The sequence below is a fragment of the Monodelphis domestica genome, chromosome 1, assembly GCF_027887165.1.
Source record: "Monodelphis domestica isolate mMonDom1 chromosome 1, mMonDom1.pri, whole genome shotgun sequence".
Classification (NCBI taxonomy): Eukaryota; Metazoa; Chordata; class Mammalia; order Didelphimorphia; family Didelphidae; genus Monodelphis; species Monodelphis domestica.
In genome coordinates, this window is record NC_077227.1 from 508,201,157 (window position 1) to 508,221,432 (window position 20,276).

The following is a 20,276-nucleotide window of genomic DNA, read 5'->3' on the forward strand; positions in this document are numbered from 1 at the left end:
GAAATATAAAATCAATGAAGAGTAATTTGGTTTGAGGCTTTAAGAAAAGGAATGACCTTTTGAAGGAGATGGCATGTGAGCTGAGCATCGAAGGAAACTAAGGATTCTGAGACTTAGAGATGAAGAGGGAGAGCACTCCAGGGAAAGGGTACAATAGTGCAAAGTGAAGAATAGTAAGAAAAGAATGATAATCTTTTTGTTAAAAGAGGTGGTCAGGAAGAGGAAGGGGAAGAAAAAAGGACTAGGCTCTAAGGCAGGTTGGTGAACCTTTTCCCAGTTCAGATGCCCAGAGGGCAATTTCAAACTGTCTGTGAGCCCCCAGATTACTGGAGGGAGTTGAGGGAGAAAGTGCTTGCTTTGGGTGGCTGGACAGAAGGGTGGGACGTGTAAAAACTGTCCTTGGGCGCTGGGAAGAGGGGGAACAGAGCAGCTCCCAGAGTGCTGGCTGTGCACTCATGCCACAGCTTTGACAATGCGGGTCTAAGGGAAAGGGATGCTTGGGCTTGGGTTTCAATTCCCCATCCTGTCACCTTGTGATCATCAAAGGAAATGTTCAGATGTTTTTTTTGTTGTTGTTTTTGTTTCTCTAGAGCCTAGAGAAGTATCTAGTACATAGTAATTGTTTATTGAATGCTAATCGGCCACCTAATATTCATTAAACACCTACTATGTGCCATGCTCAGTGTTAGGCATTGGGGATAAAAGTACAAAGAATGGAACAATCTTTATTCTCAATGAATTTGCTTGTCTAATAGTGGCAATAATAATCACATATTAAAATATATATTGATTAGGAGTCAATTTAGAAGCAGCTAGGTGAATCATCGGATAGAGAGCAAGACTTGGAGATGGAAGGTCCTGAGTTCAAATGTGGCCTCAGACATTTCATAGTAGTGTGACCTTGGGCAAGTCACTTAACACCCATTTCTAGCCTTTACCACTCCTCTACCTTTGAATTGATACTTAGAATCAGTTCTAAGACAGAAGGAAAGGATTTAAAAACAAAAGGAGTCACTGTATCAGAAAGTTTGATTACTTAAGAAAACAGTAAGGTAGAGCACTGGTCTTTGAGTCAGGGGACCAGGGTTTGTCCCCTGGCTAAGGCTCTAAGCTGTGTGGCCATGTAAGGTCGATGTACCTCTCTGTACTTCAATTTCTTCATCTGGAGTCAGAAACACTCCAGATGGTGAAGAAAATATTGAAATATTCATATTAAATAGTATTAAAGTGGTGCTGATAATACTTATATCAACTGCCTCCTTTGATTGTTTGCAAGATAGGACTTTGTAAGCCTAAAGCATAATAGACATGTGAGTTATTGGGGGAAGCTAGGTAGCAAGCACACTGTATAGAGAGCCAGGCCTGGGATCAGGAAGACCTGGGTTCAAATGGGGCCTCAGACACTTCCTAGCTGTGTAATTCTGGTCAAATCACTTAACTTCAATTGCCTAACCCTTACTACTCTTCTGTTTTAGAATCCATGCTAAGACAGAAGGTAAGGGTTTAAGAAAGAAAGAAATATGAGTTATTTCCATAGTTTATTCCAATCCCCTCCCTTAACAGATAAAGAAACTGAATCAGAGGGAGATTCTGAATGCTGTTTGGAAGGGAACTGGGACATTGCCTTGTCCATCTCCTTTATTTCATGGAAAAGAAAACAGACAGAGAAATTGTGATCTACCCAATCTACACAGGGAGTAGGCATTAGAGGGAGAATTTGAACTTGGGTCCTTTGATTTCTAGAGCCAGGATTCTTTCCAGATACTCTGTGAGGTGACTTGTTCAACATCACCTTGCTAGTGTGACAGAGGCAAAGACGGAAGTCAGGTCTAAAGGCTACCATTCATGGGCGGTTTCTTCTTTGCCATGCTCCATGTTAAAAAATCAGAAAGTTAGACCAGTGTCATAGAGGGCTGTAATTAGTAGGAGATGTCAGCTCTGAATCCAACAGCCAACCCAATCACAATGGCCCCCATAAGAAAGGGAAAAACCCCAAGCCAGGCTAACCCAACCCTAGCTCACCCAGCCCCATGGTGTCTACTAGAGGGTAAGAAGATTAAAGATTAACCCCTACCCCTCCCTAGCCGCTTGCCTCCACCCCTCAGGAAAGGCTAGGCTGAGAGCTCTGTAAATCCTCTCAAAGAAATGTTTGAAATCTAGGAGGACAGATAGAGGGATCGGGACAGAGGCAGAGGGGCTAGGGAGATAGGCTGGGAAGCCAAGGCAGCCCAGTGGGAAGCGGGCCTGTTTCCGGTCAGGCGGCCTAACAAGAGGAAACTGGCCACTCTGGACAGGCAGGAGAGAATGCGTCTCTCCAAAGCCCTTGTCGACATGGAGATGGCCGATTACAGTGCTGCCCTGGACCCAGCCTACACCACCCTGGAATTTGAGAATGTGCAGGTGTTGACCATGGGCAATGGTAAGTCTGCCCAGAGGGACCCTTAGGGGAGCAAGGGCAAGTGGTGTGTCCAGATGTGGACAGCCACATACAGATGTGTAAAGATGTGTGGCTCTGTACAAACAAGTAGAGGAGTGATATCTAGATTCTGGGTGGCTCTGCAGGGGTATGGGGGTAGATGTACAGGTGTGTGTGTGTGGTGTGTGTGTGCACACGAGCGCGCACAAGTAAGTTTAATCAGGTCGTTTCCCCTCGCTAGTCCTCTTTTTCCTCAAATGGAAAGTGCTGAAGTTGAGCCATTCCATCTCTAAGGTTTTCCTTCCAGCTTTAACAGCCCATGATCTATGTGGAGGTACATGCAGGTGCCTGGCCAGAATCATTTTTAGGAGAGAGAACATATTGGCAAGCTCCATTGCCTCTTGGCTTTGCTGAGTCTTCTAGGTCGGGATTTTGGCTTCCCCAGCTTCTTTCAAGTTCCAGCTAAAATCCCACCTCCTGCTGGAAGCCATTCTCAATCCCTCTTAATTCTGGTGCTTTCCCTCTGTTGACTATTTCCAATTTATCTGCAATCTTTGGATTATATATATTTGTTTGTATGTAGTCTTCCCCATTAGAAAACAGTGGGCTCCTTGAGGTGAAGGACTCCCTTTTGCCTTTCTTGATTCCCTAGTGTTTAGTATAGCACCTAGTATATAGTTGGTGCTTAATAAATACTCATTGGCTAACTGACTGATTCAGTGGGTGTCAGGGGTCTTCTGTCTCTGACAGTGGACTGGGGCTCTGGGCCTTTGGCTCCTACGTTGCCCAGTCCAGAGAAGGGTGGGGCAGTAAGGAGAGAAACTCAGGGGCTTCCGGGGATAGGAAGGTGATTCTCAGGGAAGACAGTGGGGCTGGTGTGGGGTGTGCCGTGTGTCACAGAGGGCCCCTGGGTTAGCCCTAGGAGAGAAAGTAGAAGAAAGATTTTTTGGCAAAGTGGTTTCAAAATAGAGGAAGTCTACTGGGTACTCAATATGTGTATAGATCTGCATTTGTGTCCCATATCTGCATATGTACATACGTTCTATTTTTTAAGTTCATCTGTATGTATCCTTATGACGTTGCCTCGTTGTGGAAATCAGGTTAAGAATTTGGTTGGGTATATGAATCCTGATCTCTGTGTGCCTATGCTGTCAACCCACATATATGCTCACAGGTAGAGACTGCCATTCACATAGAGACTTGGACTAAATAGAAGGATTGTTGGAATTGGAATCACAGTTACTACCTGTTTGGCCTTAAGGGAGTCACCTTACTTCTTGGCTCAGTTTCTTCATCTGTAAAACAAAGGGGTAAGACTGGAGAGATGATATTCTTCTGGTCTCTTCCAGCACCAGATCCACGATCCTAGGTATTCTCAAACATGCAGACATATAAACTGAGCCCTCGCCGGGTGTTTACCGAGCCTGGGAGACTAGATAATCAGATATTCCTTGGAGTGTCAGACTGGCTGAGGGAAAATAAAGTCTGTTGAATCCTCCTGAAGCTAGAAGTTAAAGGGGCCATGAGACAGGAAGTTTCCAGGCTGTACTAGCTTAATGATCTCTCCTACCGTAATCTCTGAGCAAGAAGCCTTGCTTGGTAGGTGTGCAGTCAGAAGCTGGTGAACAGTTTGGTGATAAGGAAGCAGCCTGGTGGTGGGCAACGAGCCCTGGATCTGTCCCAACTCTGTTACTAACTAGCTTTGTCACTACCGGCAAGTCACTTTCCTCTTTGGGGCTGCTGCTTCTTCCTTCATGAATTGGGGATAATGAATGGCCCTTCCATTATTAACCTCCTGCCCCCCTGGAATATTATGGTGATCATGGGAGAAAGAGAAAACTTTGCTGGAATGACTAAAAGTACAAACTGTCCTGGCAGAACCATTCCATCTTCTGATGAGAACACACTTCTGGCTGGTGCCCAGCGTCTAGACCTTACTAGGAGGTGTGAAGAAGGTATTTTACAAATTATTGAGCACGATAGGAAAGTGTGTCATTATTTCTGAGGATGCCCAGGCCTCGGGATATGGCTGCTAGGTCATACTTAACCTGACACATCTAAGCCCCAGACCAGGGTGACTTGATCTTTGTTTTGTCACAGACCCCTGTGGCAGGCTGTACTTCAAAATGTACTTTTCAAAATGTTTTTCTTTTCATTTTTCCTTTTTAAAATTCATAATGGAAGGAAGTGCCAAATTTCGAGGAGGAGTTAGTAAAAATAAAGATGTGGGTTTTTTTTCCCCCATTGACATTCTTGATGGACCCTTCTGAGATCTGGAGGTCTAGGGACCCCAGATCAAGAAGCCCTATGCTAGGGATTCCTGGGAAACCTTTGTTTCCTAACTCTGGGGACGAGATCTGACTGAGGCCAGGCCCTGACTGGACAGGTTATAATACTTTTTAGTGTATAAAACACATTCCTCCAGAAGTCTGGTGAGGCAGAGAATGCAAATAATTATTATCTCCTTTTAATATATAAAAAATAGTCTCAGAAGGAGAAAGTGACCAGCCTTCTTCAGCAAGAAGATGACTTTTGTATGCTTCCTGCAAGAAGAGTTTAGAGGAAGCGAAACAGCCTAATGAGCTAGGGTTCGGTTCAAAGGATTGGACTCCCCCACAAGTCAGGCCCTAGGGGAGAATCTCTGGGAGTTCAGACTGTGTTGGCATTCTCATGCCACAGTTTCCCCAAGAAAGCAGGTTCTATCCCGGAACCCATCCCCCACCCCAACTGAAAATGTACACATGACTTAGGAAATATAAAACAGCTCCCTCTATGGAAACAAGATTCCTGTTGTGGTCAAAAGAGCCCTGAGCTGGACATGAAGAGCTTCAGGTTCTATGTGTCTCATTATATCACCCTTGGCAGATGGTTCCTCTCTGGGATCAGTTTCCTCATTTATAAAATAAGGCACTTGAAGAAAAAAATTATAATGGGGATTGGACTGAATGAGCTCCAAGATTCCCTTCCACTTCTGTTCTATGTCCTAAGGGCCCTAATATCCTTTTTTAAAAAAATCTTTAAACCCTTACTTTCTAAGTATCACTTCTAAGGCAGAAGAGGGGTGAGGGCTAGGCAATTTGGGTTAGGTGACTTTCCCAGGAAATAGCTAGAAAGTGTCTGAGGTCAAATTTGAACCCAGGACCTCCCATCTCCTAGCCTGGCACTCTTTTCCTGTGCTATCTGCCCCTAAGTCAATGAATGCCTGGCAGGGCCATCCTGCTCTCAGAGCCCAAATAAAATATCTTGAATATACCCAGGTCTCTTCAGGTGACTCTCTAAGTAACCCAACTTGGGGGGGTCTGCACTCCCTGTGGATGGAGACTGTTGTGATGAGGGAGAGAAGAGGGCAAGGAAAGGAGAAAGGGCACAGCTTAACAATTACCGTGCCTCAGGCAATAATTCACAGACTACTTGGGCAGGTAGGTAGGGAGGGCAGCTGTGGGGCCCCTGCCTCTCCTCCTATGGGGGAGGCAGAACACCAACCCATCCAACCTGAAATGAGAAGATTTGATGTCAATTTGCTGTATGGGGCCTGAAGAATCTGTCTGTGAGCCAGCAGTGTACTAATATTTCTAGAGAATGCTAAATGCTAGAGCTAGCAGATCCAGAGAGTTCACCTCCTCCAAATCTGTCATTAGGCTCAAAGAGGAAATTGGCTTGCCTAAGGGAACACAGTTAGTTACAGACTTGGGGCTAGAATCCTAGAACTTCAGGGCTCTTTCTACTAATCATCCTGTTTCATATAAATACCATCTTACCTAGGAATAGGGCATTATTTCCTTCTGCAAAGTGTATTTCCCATCAGAATGGGAATTCTGCAGTTGTCCAAGTGAGAAGGTGAACAAGGCAGTCAAGGGAATTTGATAGAAAGCAAATTAGACCGAGAAAAAGCAACTGCCTGAATACAGCGGTTGAGGGGACATGACAGAGGAGAGACTCTAAATGAACACTCTAATGCAAATATTATCAACATAGCAATGGGTTCAAATCAAGAAAACATGTAATGCCCAGTGGATTTACGCGTCGGCTATGGGGGGTGGGGGGGAGGAAAAGAAAATGATCTATGTCTTTAATGAATAATGCTTGGAAATGATCAAATAAAATATAATTAAAAAAAAAAAAGAAAGCAAATTAGACTTGAAATCGAGAGCCCCAGGCTTCAAATCAAGGCCCTGCCATGCACTCACTAGTTGTTTGACTATGAGCAAGTCACTTAATCTTTCTAAGTCTCATTTTTATCATCTGCAAAATGGGTTTATAATGTTTGCACAACCTCCTTCACAGGATGGTTGTGAGGGGAAACAGTTTACAAATCTCTAAGCACTATATAAATGAGAGTCACAGTAACATTCTTATTATTCCAGGCTCCCTGCTTAGAAAAAGCATTAACAATCTGTAGTTCTTTTATTGTCCAGTCATTTCAGTGGTGTCTAACTTTTCATAACCCGATTTGGGGGTTTCTAGGCAGAGATTCTGAAGTGGTTTTACATTTCTTTCTCCAGCTTGTTTTACAGATGAGGAAACTGAGGCAAACAGGGTTAAATGACTTGCCCTGGGGCACACAGCTAGTAAGTGTCTCAAGCCAGATTTGAACTCCAGACTCAGCATTCTAACCACTAGCTCTAACTCAAAGAGAAGCAACTCTAAGCAGGCATCAAGGACCTAGAAAGAAATTTTCTCTTTTTAAAAAATTTTAAGTATTTTTTTCATGTTTACATGACTCATGTTCTTTCCCTACCCTTTTCCCTGACAATCAGTTCCACTGGGTTATACATTCAATACCTATTTCCATATTATTCGTTTTTTGTAATAATCTTTTAAAAACCAAAACCCTACATCCTATACCCGTATAAACAAGTGGTAAATCAAATGTTTTCCTTCTGCATTTCTATCCCAACATTCTTTCTCTTGATGTGGATAGCGTTCTTTCTCATAAGTCCTTTGGGATACCCTCCATCATTACATTGCTATTAGTAGCAAAGTTGATTACTTTTGATTGTCCGATAATGTTTCAGTTTCTGTATACAATGTTCTCTTGGTTCTGTTCATTTCACTCCGCATCAGTTCATGGAGGTCTCTCCAGTTTGTATGGAAATCAAATAGGTTATTGTCCCTTATTGCACAATAGTATTCCATCACCGTCATATACCACAATTTGTTCAGCCATTCCCCAATTGAAGGACATCTCCTCATTTCCCAATTTTTTGCCACCACAAAGAGCGCAGCTATGAATATTTTTGTACAAGTCTTTTTGTCCATTATCTCTTTGAGGTACAAACCCAGCAGTGCTATGGCTGGATCAAAGGGCAGACAGTCTTTTAAAGCCCTTTGGACATAGTTCCAAATTGCTTTCCAGAATGGTTGGATCAATTCACAACTCCACCAGCAATGTATTATTGTCACAATTTCACCACATCCCCTCCAACATTTATTACTTTACTTTTCTGTCATAGCGCTATGAGGCTAGATGTGAAGTGGTATCTCAAAGTTATTTTGATTTGCAAAGAAATTCTCTCCTTATTAATCCTTACATCCTAGGCACTAGCCCCACCCCCTTTTTTTCAAAGTAATAGAATCTCTAACTTGACTTTAAATTAAAGTTGCATTATTCCATTGCTTGATTGTATTTGGAAACCAATGTATTGCTATTGGGAGAACAAGTATCGTTTTTTCTTAATAGTTTTTAATAGTTCTTAATAGACTTGTTTTAGAAAAAATATCCCCACCCAAACCTCATTCATGGAAAATGTAAGTTTACCAAGATAACGAAAGCTTAATTCTACTTGCACATTAGCTCCACAGAATCCAGGGGAACCTCCACAGATCCTTGCACCTCCCTGCCTGTCCTGTGGTTTTTTGGAAACATAGGGGGCTTCCGTGGAATTCCATAGAACTTCTGCAGGACTCTTACAAGCTTCCATGGAGCTATTGGAAAAGTTGAACAAGTCTCCACTGGTGATCATCTCTACCTAAATTTGGACCCCAACCCCAAGGTAGAGCTAGAGAGAGATTATCTAGATCCTTAGCCTTTTGATCTCTCCTTGGTGGGAGTGGGATGCTGAACCAGGTTGTTCTTCAGATCACTTACATATTCATGGTCTCATCTCTGGAAATGAATCCCAGGTGGCTCTTTGGAAATGGAGAGAATACTAGGTCTATGGGAAGTGAACGAGGAGCACTTTGCTCCCCACATCTGTATCAGCCTCATACTACCATGCTTTGCCCATCCTGGCCCACCCAGGATTCTGTTTGGCCTCTGTATACTTTTTATTTTATTTTATTTTTAAATCCTTACCTTCTGTCTTGGAATCAATACTGTGTATTGGTTCCAAGGCAGAAGAGTGGTAAGGGCTAGGCAATGGGGGATAAGTGACTTGCCCAGGGTCATACAGTCTGTATACTTTTTAGGTTTTGGGCACAGTTGCATTGAGTTAGGGGTTTAAAATTCCTCGTCATTTATTTATTTTCCCTTTTTATCAAGCTAGAACTTGGGGCTATTATTGGGTTGGTGGTCCCCAAGTCAGTAGCCCTAACTCAATAGGGACTGGGTGAACCAGCTTTTCAAAAATCATAATCTCTAGTGAAGCCTTGAGACTACAGTGGTTCTTTTGAAAGTCTGGAGGCCCCTGTCCTGAGGGAGATCCTGGAGCAAGGAGAGGAAGAGGGAGGGTTCTAGGAAAGGTCAACTTTAGACTAAAAAAAGCTATGTTCTTTCTGCACAACTGCTACTGGTTTTTCCACGTTGCCAAAGTGCCCCCTTTCTGTGTCATGGAATGACAGGCCCCCAAGTTATTGGACCCCTCAGTAAAGGAATCATAATCTAATAGGCCTAAGTACATTGAATAAGCCTGAGTGACCTAGGAATAAACCTAGGACAGTGTTAAATACACTATCCCTGGAAACCATAGCTGAAGAGACTCATTTTGAGTGTTTTCATCTATCTTATGGATACCCCTGAATCCTCCAATCACCATGCAGACTGTACCCCATAGATCAATACCTTGGCAGGATGCATTGTTCTCCTCAAGACTCTCTATCTGTTACTATGAAAATATTGCCTGTAACCATGTGGATGGATATATTTGTGTAGCAATCATAGATTCCTATAGAAATCATTCCCTCCCTTAATAAAGTTGTCATTGGTGCCATTGAATACCACCCGCATCCTTGGTCTTTTTGATTCGCCCATCTTTCTTATGATCCTCGCTGCCTCCTTATTCCAATGAGGACTTCACAGGACCCTCATAGGGCCCCCAGAGACTGTCAGGGTTTCACTGGATGAGCTCTAGCCTTATCAATGGAACCATCCCTTGGCTGTCACAAATAGTTTGGTGCAGTGGAAAGAACTTTGATTGGGGGATCAAGGTTTCTGGGTTTCAGTCACAACTTCATCCATTTGTAGTATCGTCAGACAAGTCATTTCTTTTCTTTGGTCCTTGGTTTCCTCCTCCATAAAATAATAGAGTTGAACTAGATGTTCTCAAAGGTCTAAGCTCTACCTAGCTCCTAGACACTCTACTTTGTACCTCCTGTGCAACATAATTGTACAACATAATTATGCTGGCCAAGGAGATATATCCCCCTGATGGGGCAATGGTCTAGAAGAGTGTACTGAACATGGTACAGAAGATCTCAAATATGAGCCCAAATCTGTTGTGTGATAGCACTTTAGTTTCCTCATCTGTAAAATGGAGATAATAACATGCTTCTTATCTCCCCTAAGGAGTCACTGAATTTATAAAGCTTTAGAAACATGTGATATAGGGGCAGCTGGGTGGCTCAGTGGATTGAAAGTGAGACCCAGAGATGGGAGGTCCTGGTTCAAATATGGCCTCAGACACTTTCTAGCTGTGTGACTCTGGGCAAGTCACTTCACCCCCATTGCCTAGCCCTTACCACTCTTCTACCTTAGAACCAATACACATTATTGTTTCTAAGATGGAAGGTAAGGGTTAAAAAAAAAACAAAACAAAAGAAATATATGCTGCTATGATCTGGATCCTCCCCAAGAATTATTATTCTACAGGTAGTATTCCCCCTGCAATTACCTTGGGGTTTCCAGACTTGAGCTAAACCTGTTGGTAACTGTATAGACAGATCTTTATTTATCTTATGATGAAGCTAAGCCAGATAGAATCTCCTAGAAGGAAAATTATTAGTAATAATGGCTCACATTTCTATTACCCTTTAAGATTTACAATATATTTTCCCACTGATCCAAGGAATTAGTGTATTATCTTAGACACTTACTAGCTACATGACTTTGGTCAAGTCACTTAACTTTGTTAGCCTTATTTTACTCATCTGTCAAATGAGCTGGAGAAGGAAATGGCAAGCCACTCCAGTATCTTTGCCAAGAAAACCCCAAAGAGGGTCACAAAAAGTCACATCCAACTGAAATGACTGAATGACAGTAACTTGATTTTGCAGATGAAGAAACTAAGGCCTAGGAGGACAGGTGTCTTGTGCAAGGTCACACAGATAGTATTGGAAACAGTCTCAAGCTGAGGTCTTCTGACTCAAGCTGAATGCCCTTTAATCAAATATTGCCACTTCTATCCCACCCCAGACACATATATATCCATCTCTGTGCTCTTTGTCTATCCCTGTACAGATGCATCGCCATCTGAAGGTGTCAACCTCAATGCCCCCAACAGTCTCGGTGTCGGTCCTCTGTGTGCCATCTGTGGGGACCGTGCCACAGGCAAGCATTACGGGGCCTCCAGCTGCGATGGCTGCAAGGGCTTCTTCCGCAGGAGTGTGAGGAAGAACCACATGTACTCATGCAGGTGAGCACAGGAAGGGAAGGAATCTGGGAAGCCTTTCTGCCCATGATATTGGATAGAGTGCTGGAGTAAGAATCAGGAAGTCATTGGTTCAAATCCTGTCCCTGATGCTTATTATCTATGTGGGCATGGGAAAGAAACATCAACTCCTCTGAGCCTTAGTTTCCTTTTCTATAAAATGGGAATAATAATAGCACCTATCTCATAGGGTTGGTGTAAGCCAAACAAGGTTCAAATTCTGCATCTGTCCCTGGGCAAATCACTTAACCTCTCTGGGTAACTCTCTAAGGCTATAATTTGCAGGAAAGGTGATAACCTACATTGGTAGAGGGAGTTTCCCACATCTAGAAGTTTTCTGAACCAATGGAATGACAAATCTAATCCACATCCATCCATAAAAATAATAATTAGTAATGATGATAATAACCATTCAGGATCAGGATCAGAGGGGTTAGCCATTAGGAGCTCAGATTTATTGATAAATTCAAGGCAACTGATAGAAATTATACAACACGTCACAGCAGGCCATGAAAATTTACTGCTTGATGGATACTTGCAACATAAAACCTGGTAGCCAGAATTACATAAAAGAAGTATAGACTCCAAAATATTCTGGAGAACTCAACCAGTAAGCTGCAATAGCTAGGCCATCACAGCAGGATCAACTGTTATCCACAAGTGGCTGGATATAACATTGAGCCATGAAATATTTAAAGAACAACATTTTCGGTAGGCATTGCCATACCAAATAATCATCATCTCCAAGTGTCGTAGAATGAGAAGTTTTCAAATCACAGTCATAGCAGTGTACCTGAAAACATATCAGAACAGGATAGGGTATATATCATCACTGCTATCCTGGATGCTGCAGGAAGTATGCAAAAGACTCTTTTAGTGAACTTATAGCAGTAATTTTTTCCATCTATGCAATACTCAGCAGAATATTAAACCTAAAAGTTTATTATAGTGATTTATCCCAAAAACATTTTATCTGAACTCTATCAAACAAGATGAACAGAACAGAATGTTTCTGCAGTCGGCAACAGATGATCAGCCCTCCTATTATACCAAGACAGTTGATGCTCTCTGCTTTATATCTCTTAATATTCTAACATTCCTTTCCTTCTTCTTCCAACGAGTACTAATAGTAATAGTGGTGGCTGACATTTACATAGCCCTTTCTGTAATTCAAGCATTTGAGCCTCATCCATTTCCCTGGCTTCATTTATGACTCCTAAGCAGATAACTCTCAAATCTATGTCTTCCCAAAACTCTAGTCTTACATTTAAAACTTCCAACTGGATCCCTCTACCTGGATATCTTACTGATGCTTCAAATTAAATACATCCAAAGGAAGACCTATCATCTTCTCCTCATAGCCCCACACTACTCTTTCCTCTAATTTCCTTACTTTCCCTTGATTGTATACTACTACCTTCTATTTACCAAGGCTCAAAATTTCCATTATCTTTGACCTCTTCCCATCTCCTCAATCCCCATATTCAATGAGCTGCCAAATCCTGTTCATTCTTCCTCTGTAATAGCTCTCACATTCATGTTTTTCTCTTGACTAAAAGTTACCGGACTCTAATTACTACTTGTCTAGATGCCTGTATCTTCACTATTCCCCCAGCTTCTATCATTCTATAATTCTCCATACTTCACACAATGCCTAGACAACTTTTCTAATGCTCTGCTCTGATTAGCTCATTCCCCCAGTCAGAAGCCTTCAGTAGATTCCCCTTCCAAATTTGCCTTCCAAATGAAATGTATACTTATCCTAATGTTCACTGTCCTGGACAAACTTGATTCAACTCACCTGTTTGACCGTAACTCTCACTACTCCCCTCCCATTATTTGGGATCCCAGGCAAACTGTACTACGATCTGCTCTCATCCCAACCTCTTCTTATGCTGCTCCTTGTTTTATGCCATTCTAGCAGAATGTAAGTTTCTTGAGGGCAGAGATGATTTCATCTGTGTTTTGTACTCCCAGCATCTAGCAGAGTGCCTCCCACTAATGGGAGCTTAAGAAATGTTTGTTGAATCAAATTGAATTTGTTCATTAAGTCCTCCAGGCTAGAATGGACTCCCCTTGCAATTTCATGTGTTAACACTCTACCTTCTTCCTAGGCCCAGCTTGGGCTCCACCTTACCTATGAAAACTTCTTGAACTTCCTCTGGCTAGAATTTCTTTTTAACACTTTGCCTGTACCTTGTTTCATGGATATCCTTACAGTTTTGTACACTGGTTATTTGCATATGACTTTCCCTATGTTGATGGTAAGCTCAGAATCATGTCTGGAAGGGTTCTTAGAGGTTGTCTAGATCAACATATACCACATTTCCCCTTGCACATCCATGACCAGTGCTCATCAGACTTCTTTTGAAGACTTCAAGGGATGGGGAACCCACTATTTCCCAAGAAAGCCTATTTTTCTTATAGTTAGGATGTGTCTAAGCAGAAATTGACCTTTCTACATCCCCCTACCTATCCACCTACCACACTGATCCTAGTACTGCCTGGTGGGACCAAACAAGGTAGGTATAATCCTGCTTCTACGTGAGTTTTTAGAATAGAATACTTCCCCCTGTCTACTGAAGAAAATTATGAACTTCTTATCCTGCCATTCAAGGCCCTCCTGAGCCTTTTTTCCCCTCCATGCTGTGATCCTTTGTGTGCCCAGTGTGTTCCAGTCTCTTTTCTTTAGTTCTTGCTCTGTCTTTTGTTTCATGGTCCTTTGAGAATACAAATTTCATCCTGATTATATCTCTTTCCACTGTCCTAATCTCAGTGCTGTGGACATAGTTGGTACTTAGTATCTGTTGAATGGCATAGAATTGAATTTCCATTTTCTCTCACTTCTCCCACTCCCTCCCTCCCACTCTCCAATTCTCACCCAGGTTTAGCCGCCAATGTGTGGTAGACAAGGACAAGAGGAATCAGTGTCGTTACTGCAGGCTGAAGAAATGCTTCCGGGCAGGAATGAAGAAGGAAGGTGAGCTCAGGCCACCCCATCCTCCACCCTTTGGGGGAAGAGCCATGGTTTTATGGCTTGGCCAATGGCCCTCATTTGAGATGGTAAAGGAAAATGGTAATCTAATGGTGGAGAAGAGGGCGGGGCCATGTTCTTGAAATAGAATGGAGCCATACAGACTCACCTAAGTCAAGGGTGTGGAGAGGACTGGGTTGATGAGTTTCCTCTCTACCAGAAGACTTGAAAAGGGTGGTGCTATTTCACACAATTTGCATTTTCTCCTCATCTCCAAAGAAGGTAAAATGGAAAGTCTACCAACCTTGGGAGTCAAAAGACTTGGGCTTAATCTTTATTTTGCCCCCTCATTCATTGTGTGACCTTAGGTGAATTTTTTTCCTCCTTTGTCAAAAAATGAAGGGGTTGGATGAGACCTGAAGTTGTTAACCTTTTCATGTGTGTGTTTTGGAAGTCTTTTGCAATCTGATTAAACCTATGAGCCCCTTCCTAGAATAATGTTTTTAAATGTCTAAAGTAAAATACCTAAGATTGCAAAAGAAGTAAATTGAATCGATATGCTGTTACAAAAATATTTTTTAAAACAAGTTGATGGGTGGGGCTGGGGGCTGGGGCAGCTCTCAGTAGGTTGAGAGCCAGGCCTATAGATCTGGTCTTAGATACTTCCTAGCTATGTGACTCTGAGCAAGTCACTTAACCCCCATTGCCTAGCCCTTACTACTCTTCTGCCTTAGAACCAATATATAGTATTAATTCTAAGACAAAAAGTAAAGGAATAAAAGGCAAAAAAACCCCACCCCCAAACTAGATAGTTGTTTCTGGCTCTGACATTCTGTGATATATATAACCTGTGAATCTGACATTAATCCATAGGAACAACTCTAGAGACAAAACTACTGGATATAGAGGTGAAGATCCAGTGTATTCCATTCCATCCAGTCTCTACTGTGCCTCAGTTTCCTCATCTCTAAAATGGGTCCCTTCCAATTCTAAATCTCATGATCTGTGCCTCCCCTAGAAAGTAGATGAAAACCAGGAAGCTATCCATTGTAGCTGCTCTATAAATGTATATTATATGATTTTGTTTTAGGATTATAGGTTTAATTCTGGAAAATACCTTAGAAAACATCTAGTCCAACCCCATCCTTTTACAGATGATGAAACTGAGGTCTGAAGAAATGAATCAATTTGCCCAAGTCCACATACACAGTAAAGAGGCTAAAGCAGGATTCAAACACAGGTCCTCTGATTCCATATTCAGTAGCCTTTCTATTGTGCCATGTTGCCTCAGTTGTATAACATTTTCAGTCAGATTTACTTCAATGAACTTTCAAAACTCCTATTCCCTCTCTTCCTTCAGCTCTGTGATTTAGCTTTGTCCCCTGTCCTATAAACACACACACACACACACACACACACACACACACACACACACACACACACACTGACTAGACATGGAACCAGGACTGGCTTTTCAAAGTGGGGAAAGCTCTTTTCTCCAAAGCCTCTCCTCCCTCCCTCTTAGCCTTTTCTCTTCCTCTTGGACACTGAGCAAAGGAAAGGACATCACTTTACTGGAACAGGACACAGAGGTAGCATTTGCTTTGTGTCCTGTTCCAGTAAAGTGTTGTTCTTAGCTTATTGCCTCAAATGCTTCCCATGAATATTTGCATTTTAACAAAAATGGCTTTTTTTCATGGTGGTGTTTCAGGCACTATAACAGGCAGAAGGGTATTTTTTGTTGGGGGAGGGAGGTGGTGACTCAGCAGACCACCACCCACTCTGCATATGTGTAAGGCCAGATTGAAATAGAAACACACACACTTTTATATCATTAACCATCAGAATGTATTGGCACTTTTAGAGACATAGTTAGAGATCTTTTAATTCACCTCTCCCATTTTATAGGTAAGGAAACTGAGGCAAAGAAAGGGAAAAAGATTTACTTAAATCATAGATTGAGGCTATCTAGTACAGAACTTGGATTAGAACCCAGAGTCCTGACTCCCCAATCCAACAAGTCCCTTATCTTTGCACTCTCATCTCCTTGCATTCACCCATTTAACAGATATTTCCATACTCATGACTTTGAGAGAATCACTCTCTCTTCCCTGATTCTTATGATCACCAGTCTCTTCCTGCTTAAAATTCTAGGACTTTACATTAGTCTACATCCATTAATCCTTTAGTAATTTTATCCCCTTCATGTGGACCAGTATACCTACATGCACACTCTGATCTAGGAACAAAGCATCTCAGGCTTCTTGGGAAACTTATTGGCAAAGGGATGAGATTTCCAGGTTGTTGGAGATAGCTTCTTCCCTACTTGCCAGAAGAAGTAACAACATATATCAGGCCAGTAGGAGAAATGTCTGATACCACTGGCTAATGCTCAGTTGTAGTTGGGGAGGGCTAGTAGGTAACAGATCAGCTCTGTCCTCTGTCCTCCTCTGAACATGCACACGTACACACACCAAAGTACCTACTGACTAAACATGGAACCAGGGCTGGTGAGTTTTGTTGGTTATTTATAAGGCTTGGATAACTCTTCTGTTGGTGCACTTGCAACAATGCAATTAGCGTGACAGTGGACCCAGGTTACTGATTACCACTGGTGTCAGTCTTTGAAAAAGATTATGACACTGGTCTTTCCACTGGGATGCCATTAAATATCTTCATAATGGCTCACACCACCTAACTTCCTTTCTCCTGGCTAACTGGATCATCCAAAGCCAAGAAGCACTTCCTCTGATAGTTCATTCATTGATTTGGGGAGGCCATTTGTTAGGGAGTTTGGGGCCTTTTAGGTTCTCCTCCTGGTGGGCATGTGAGAAGGAATTCTTAGAAACAGAAACCCCAGAAATGGAGAGAATGAAATAGTCACTTATCCCTAGAGCACAGTACTCGGCAGTCACCCAATTATCCCTTCTTTGGGATAAAGACTAGTGTCTTTATCTCAATATCTTCTAATGATTCTAACTGACACCTAACCTTTTTTTTCCCCCTTAGCGAGAATAAAAACAGTCATCATACATTTATTAAGCCTCTGAGTCAGGCAGTATGCAAACCACTGGGTTCACAAGAAAAGCAAAGAACTTCAAAAAGACGGGAAAAAAAAACCCTATATTTCCTTGGGGTTTGGGATGGTTAGTCTGGTTTCTTTCTGTCCTCATATTGGCTCCAAAAGGCTGGAACAGACTGATGATCCTGATGAGCCATTCACCTCCTTGAGGTTGATGGTGGTCTAGTACTTACTATGTGCCAAACTCTGTACTGTGCACTGAATAAAAAGAAAGGCAAAGCACGATGTCTGCCTTTGGGGAAGCTTACATTCTAACAGAGAGGACAGCAGAGAAACAAATTGATCAAAGATACAAAGTAGATGGAAGCTAACCTTTGAGGGGAAGACTTTAGCAGCTTAGGAGACAATACTATCTTCTTGGAGGAAATTCAGGCCTTATAACTTTTGGTCTAAGAGAGGGTAAAATTTTCCTTACAATCAGAAGAGAAACTTCTGTTTGGGTCTTAACCTCTAGACTCTGAATCTCTTGATCTCCAGAGTACAGCTGAGAGACAACTGGGTCCTAGGATTGGAGAAGAATAGTGTAATAAAAATTTGTTTCCTAATAATACTTCTGAGTTTACAAAGTAGCCTGGCATCAGGAGGACCTGAGTTTAAATTTGGCCTCAGATACATCCTAGCTGTGTGGCCCTGGGCAAGTCATTTAACCCCCATTTCCTAGCCTTTGCTCCACTTCTGTCTTGGAACTGATACTAAGACAGAAGGTAAGGGTTATAAAAAAATAAAAATTAAGTTGACAAAGTATTCTTCTCAAAGCTATTATGTGAGTTGGTAGTTCAAATGCATTGCCTCCATTTTGCAGATGAGGAAAGTGAAACCCAGGCAGGGGAAGTGATTTGCCTATGACCACATAACTAATCAGAGTTGAAGCTAGGCTTAGAAGGTCCCAGGAGTCTTGAATCCAAGTTTAGGGTCCTTTCAAATAATATTGTCCCCAGAAGGTAGAAAGCAGTATAGAACAGTGGCTAGAGAGCTGGCTCTAGAGTCAGAGGACTTGAGTTCAAATCCTATGTCTGTGTGACCCTGGGCAAGCCACTTCTCTCTGGGTCTGTTTCCTCTTTTATAAGATGAGAGGGTTGAACAAGATAGACTGGAAGGAAGGTCCCCTCTAGCTCCAAATCTGGGATCCTAATTAAAGAAGCAAAAAATATGGGTAAATTGGAGCACTAGAAAATCCCAGGCCCCGGCATAGCTCTCTGGGCATCAGACTCTCTGGGAAACCTAGGCTCATCCTCTGCCCCAGCTCTTCCCTGGTCTGTTAATATTCAATAGAAGTTACATTAGGTCCACGACCTGGCTAATACTGAGCAAACATTTGGAAAACATCATTCCGTGACTGAACTCGAGCCCGGTGCTGATAACGTGGAGCCTGACCTTGAGGGGGCCTATTTACAGCTGCTGACAGCAGGCCTTTCATCCCAACAACAGGCTTAGTTGCTCCCTTGCTCAGGCTTAGTTAGGCTGTCCTGGAAGGAATGCCAGCCCCCTGTTGTTCAGACTTTTTTGATTAGGACCACAGCAAGCAATTAGGTATGGGGGGCATGAGGGGAATGTCCCACTTTTTTGTTGATTGGAGAAGAGATAGTGCTGGATAAAAAAATCTCAAGTGACAAAGGAACATGAGAATTCTCCCCTGATTGCTGGAAGAAATGATTTCCTGCCCTGAGAAGGGGATCTGAGTATCCTCTTTAACACCTTGTAGGACTTAAGCTCTCTCTTTCTGGATGGGACAGTTTTCTTATCTATGAAATATGAGCATTGGACTAAGGTCCCTCCCAGCTCTGTCATTCTGGATTCAAAATACTTCTAGCTCTGACATTCTGTGTTCTAAGGTCCCTTCCAATTCTGACACTCTGTGTTCTAAGATCCCTTCCAGCTCTGACATTCTGTGTTCTAAGGTCCCTTCCAGCTCTGATATTCTGTGTTCTAAGGTCCCTTCCAGCTCTGACACTCTGTGTTCTAATATCCCTTCCAGCTCTGACATTCTGCCTTATAAGATCCCTTCTAGCTCTGACATTCTGTGTTCTAAGGTCCCTTCCAGCTCTGGCATTCTGTGTTCTAAGGTTCCTTCCAGCTCTGACACTCTGTGTTCTAAGGTCCCTTCCAATTCTGACATTCTGCCTTATAAGATCCCTTCTAGCTCTGACATTCTGTGTTCTAAGGTCCCTTCCAATTCTGATACTCTGTGTTCTAAGATCCCTTCCAGCTCTGACATTCTGTGTTCTAAGGTCCCTTCCAGCTCTGACATTCTGTGTTCTAAGATCCCTTCCAGCTCTGACATTCTGTGTTCTAAGGTCCCTTCCAATTCTGACACTCTGTGTTCTAAGATCCCTTCCAGCTCTGACATTCTGTGTTCTAAGGTCCCTTCCAGATTTGACATTCTGTGTTCTAAGGTCCCTTCCAGCTCTGACATTCTGTGGTATTCTAACATCCCTTCTAGCTCTGATATTCTGTGTTCCAAAGTCCCTTCCAGCTTTGATATTCTCTATTTGTGAATATTTACTGCTTTCAGTCAGTCAATACCATAAATTGAGCAACTAGGTGTTCAAAAAGTCTTAATGCAGTTTTAAGATAACTTAAACTTTTGGAACACCATGTACATTGCATATCACTTTGCAAAAATTTTTACAAATAAGTTCATGGATCCCAGGTTAAGACCCTGCCTTCCTAGCTTTGTGACCCTGGGCATTAATCACAATTGTCTAGCCCTTACCACTTTTCTGCCTTGAAATCGATACTTATTATTGATTCTAAGAGAGAAGGCAGAAACAGCTAAGTGGCTCAGTGGAAAGAGAGCCAGGCCTAGAGACAGGAAGTCCTGGTTTCAAATGTGGCTTCACACACTTCCTTACTGTGTGTCCCAGGGCAAGTAAGTTACTTATCCCCCAATTGGCTAGCCCCTACCTCTCTTGTGCCTTGGAACCGACACTTAGTATTGATTCTAAGGCTGAAGGTAATGGCTTAAAAAATAACAATTAAAAAAAGACAGAAGAGAAGAAA

At 42.4% G+C, this 20,276-nt stretch overlaps 1 protein-coding gene across 2 annotated transcripts in view; it reads left to right on the forward strand.

Annotated features, from left to right (window-relative positions):
* Positions 1-2,115: 2,115 nt before the first annotated feature.
* Positions 2,116-20,276, forward strand: part of HNF4A (hepatocyte nuclear factor 4 alpha) — a 38,978-nt gene continuing 20,817 nt past the window's right edge. Inside the window, exons 1-3 of one of the 2 annotated variants that reach the window (XM_001369747.3) lie at positions 2,116-2,419; positions 11,031-11,205; positions 14,106-14,200. In XM_001369747.3, coding sequence (XP_001369784.1) covers positions 2,305-2,419; positions 11,031-11,205; positions 14,106-14,200 — 385 coding nt within the window. In that variant the 5' untranslated portion in view covers positions 2,116-2,304. The remainder of the gene's footprint in view (positions 2,420-11,030; positions 11,206-14,105; positions 14,201-20,276) is intronic. The other variant, XM_001369781.3, reaches the window with a different exon arrangement.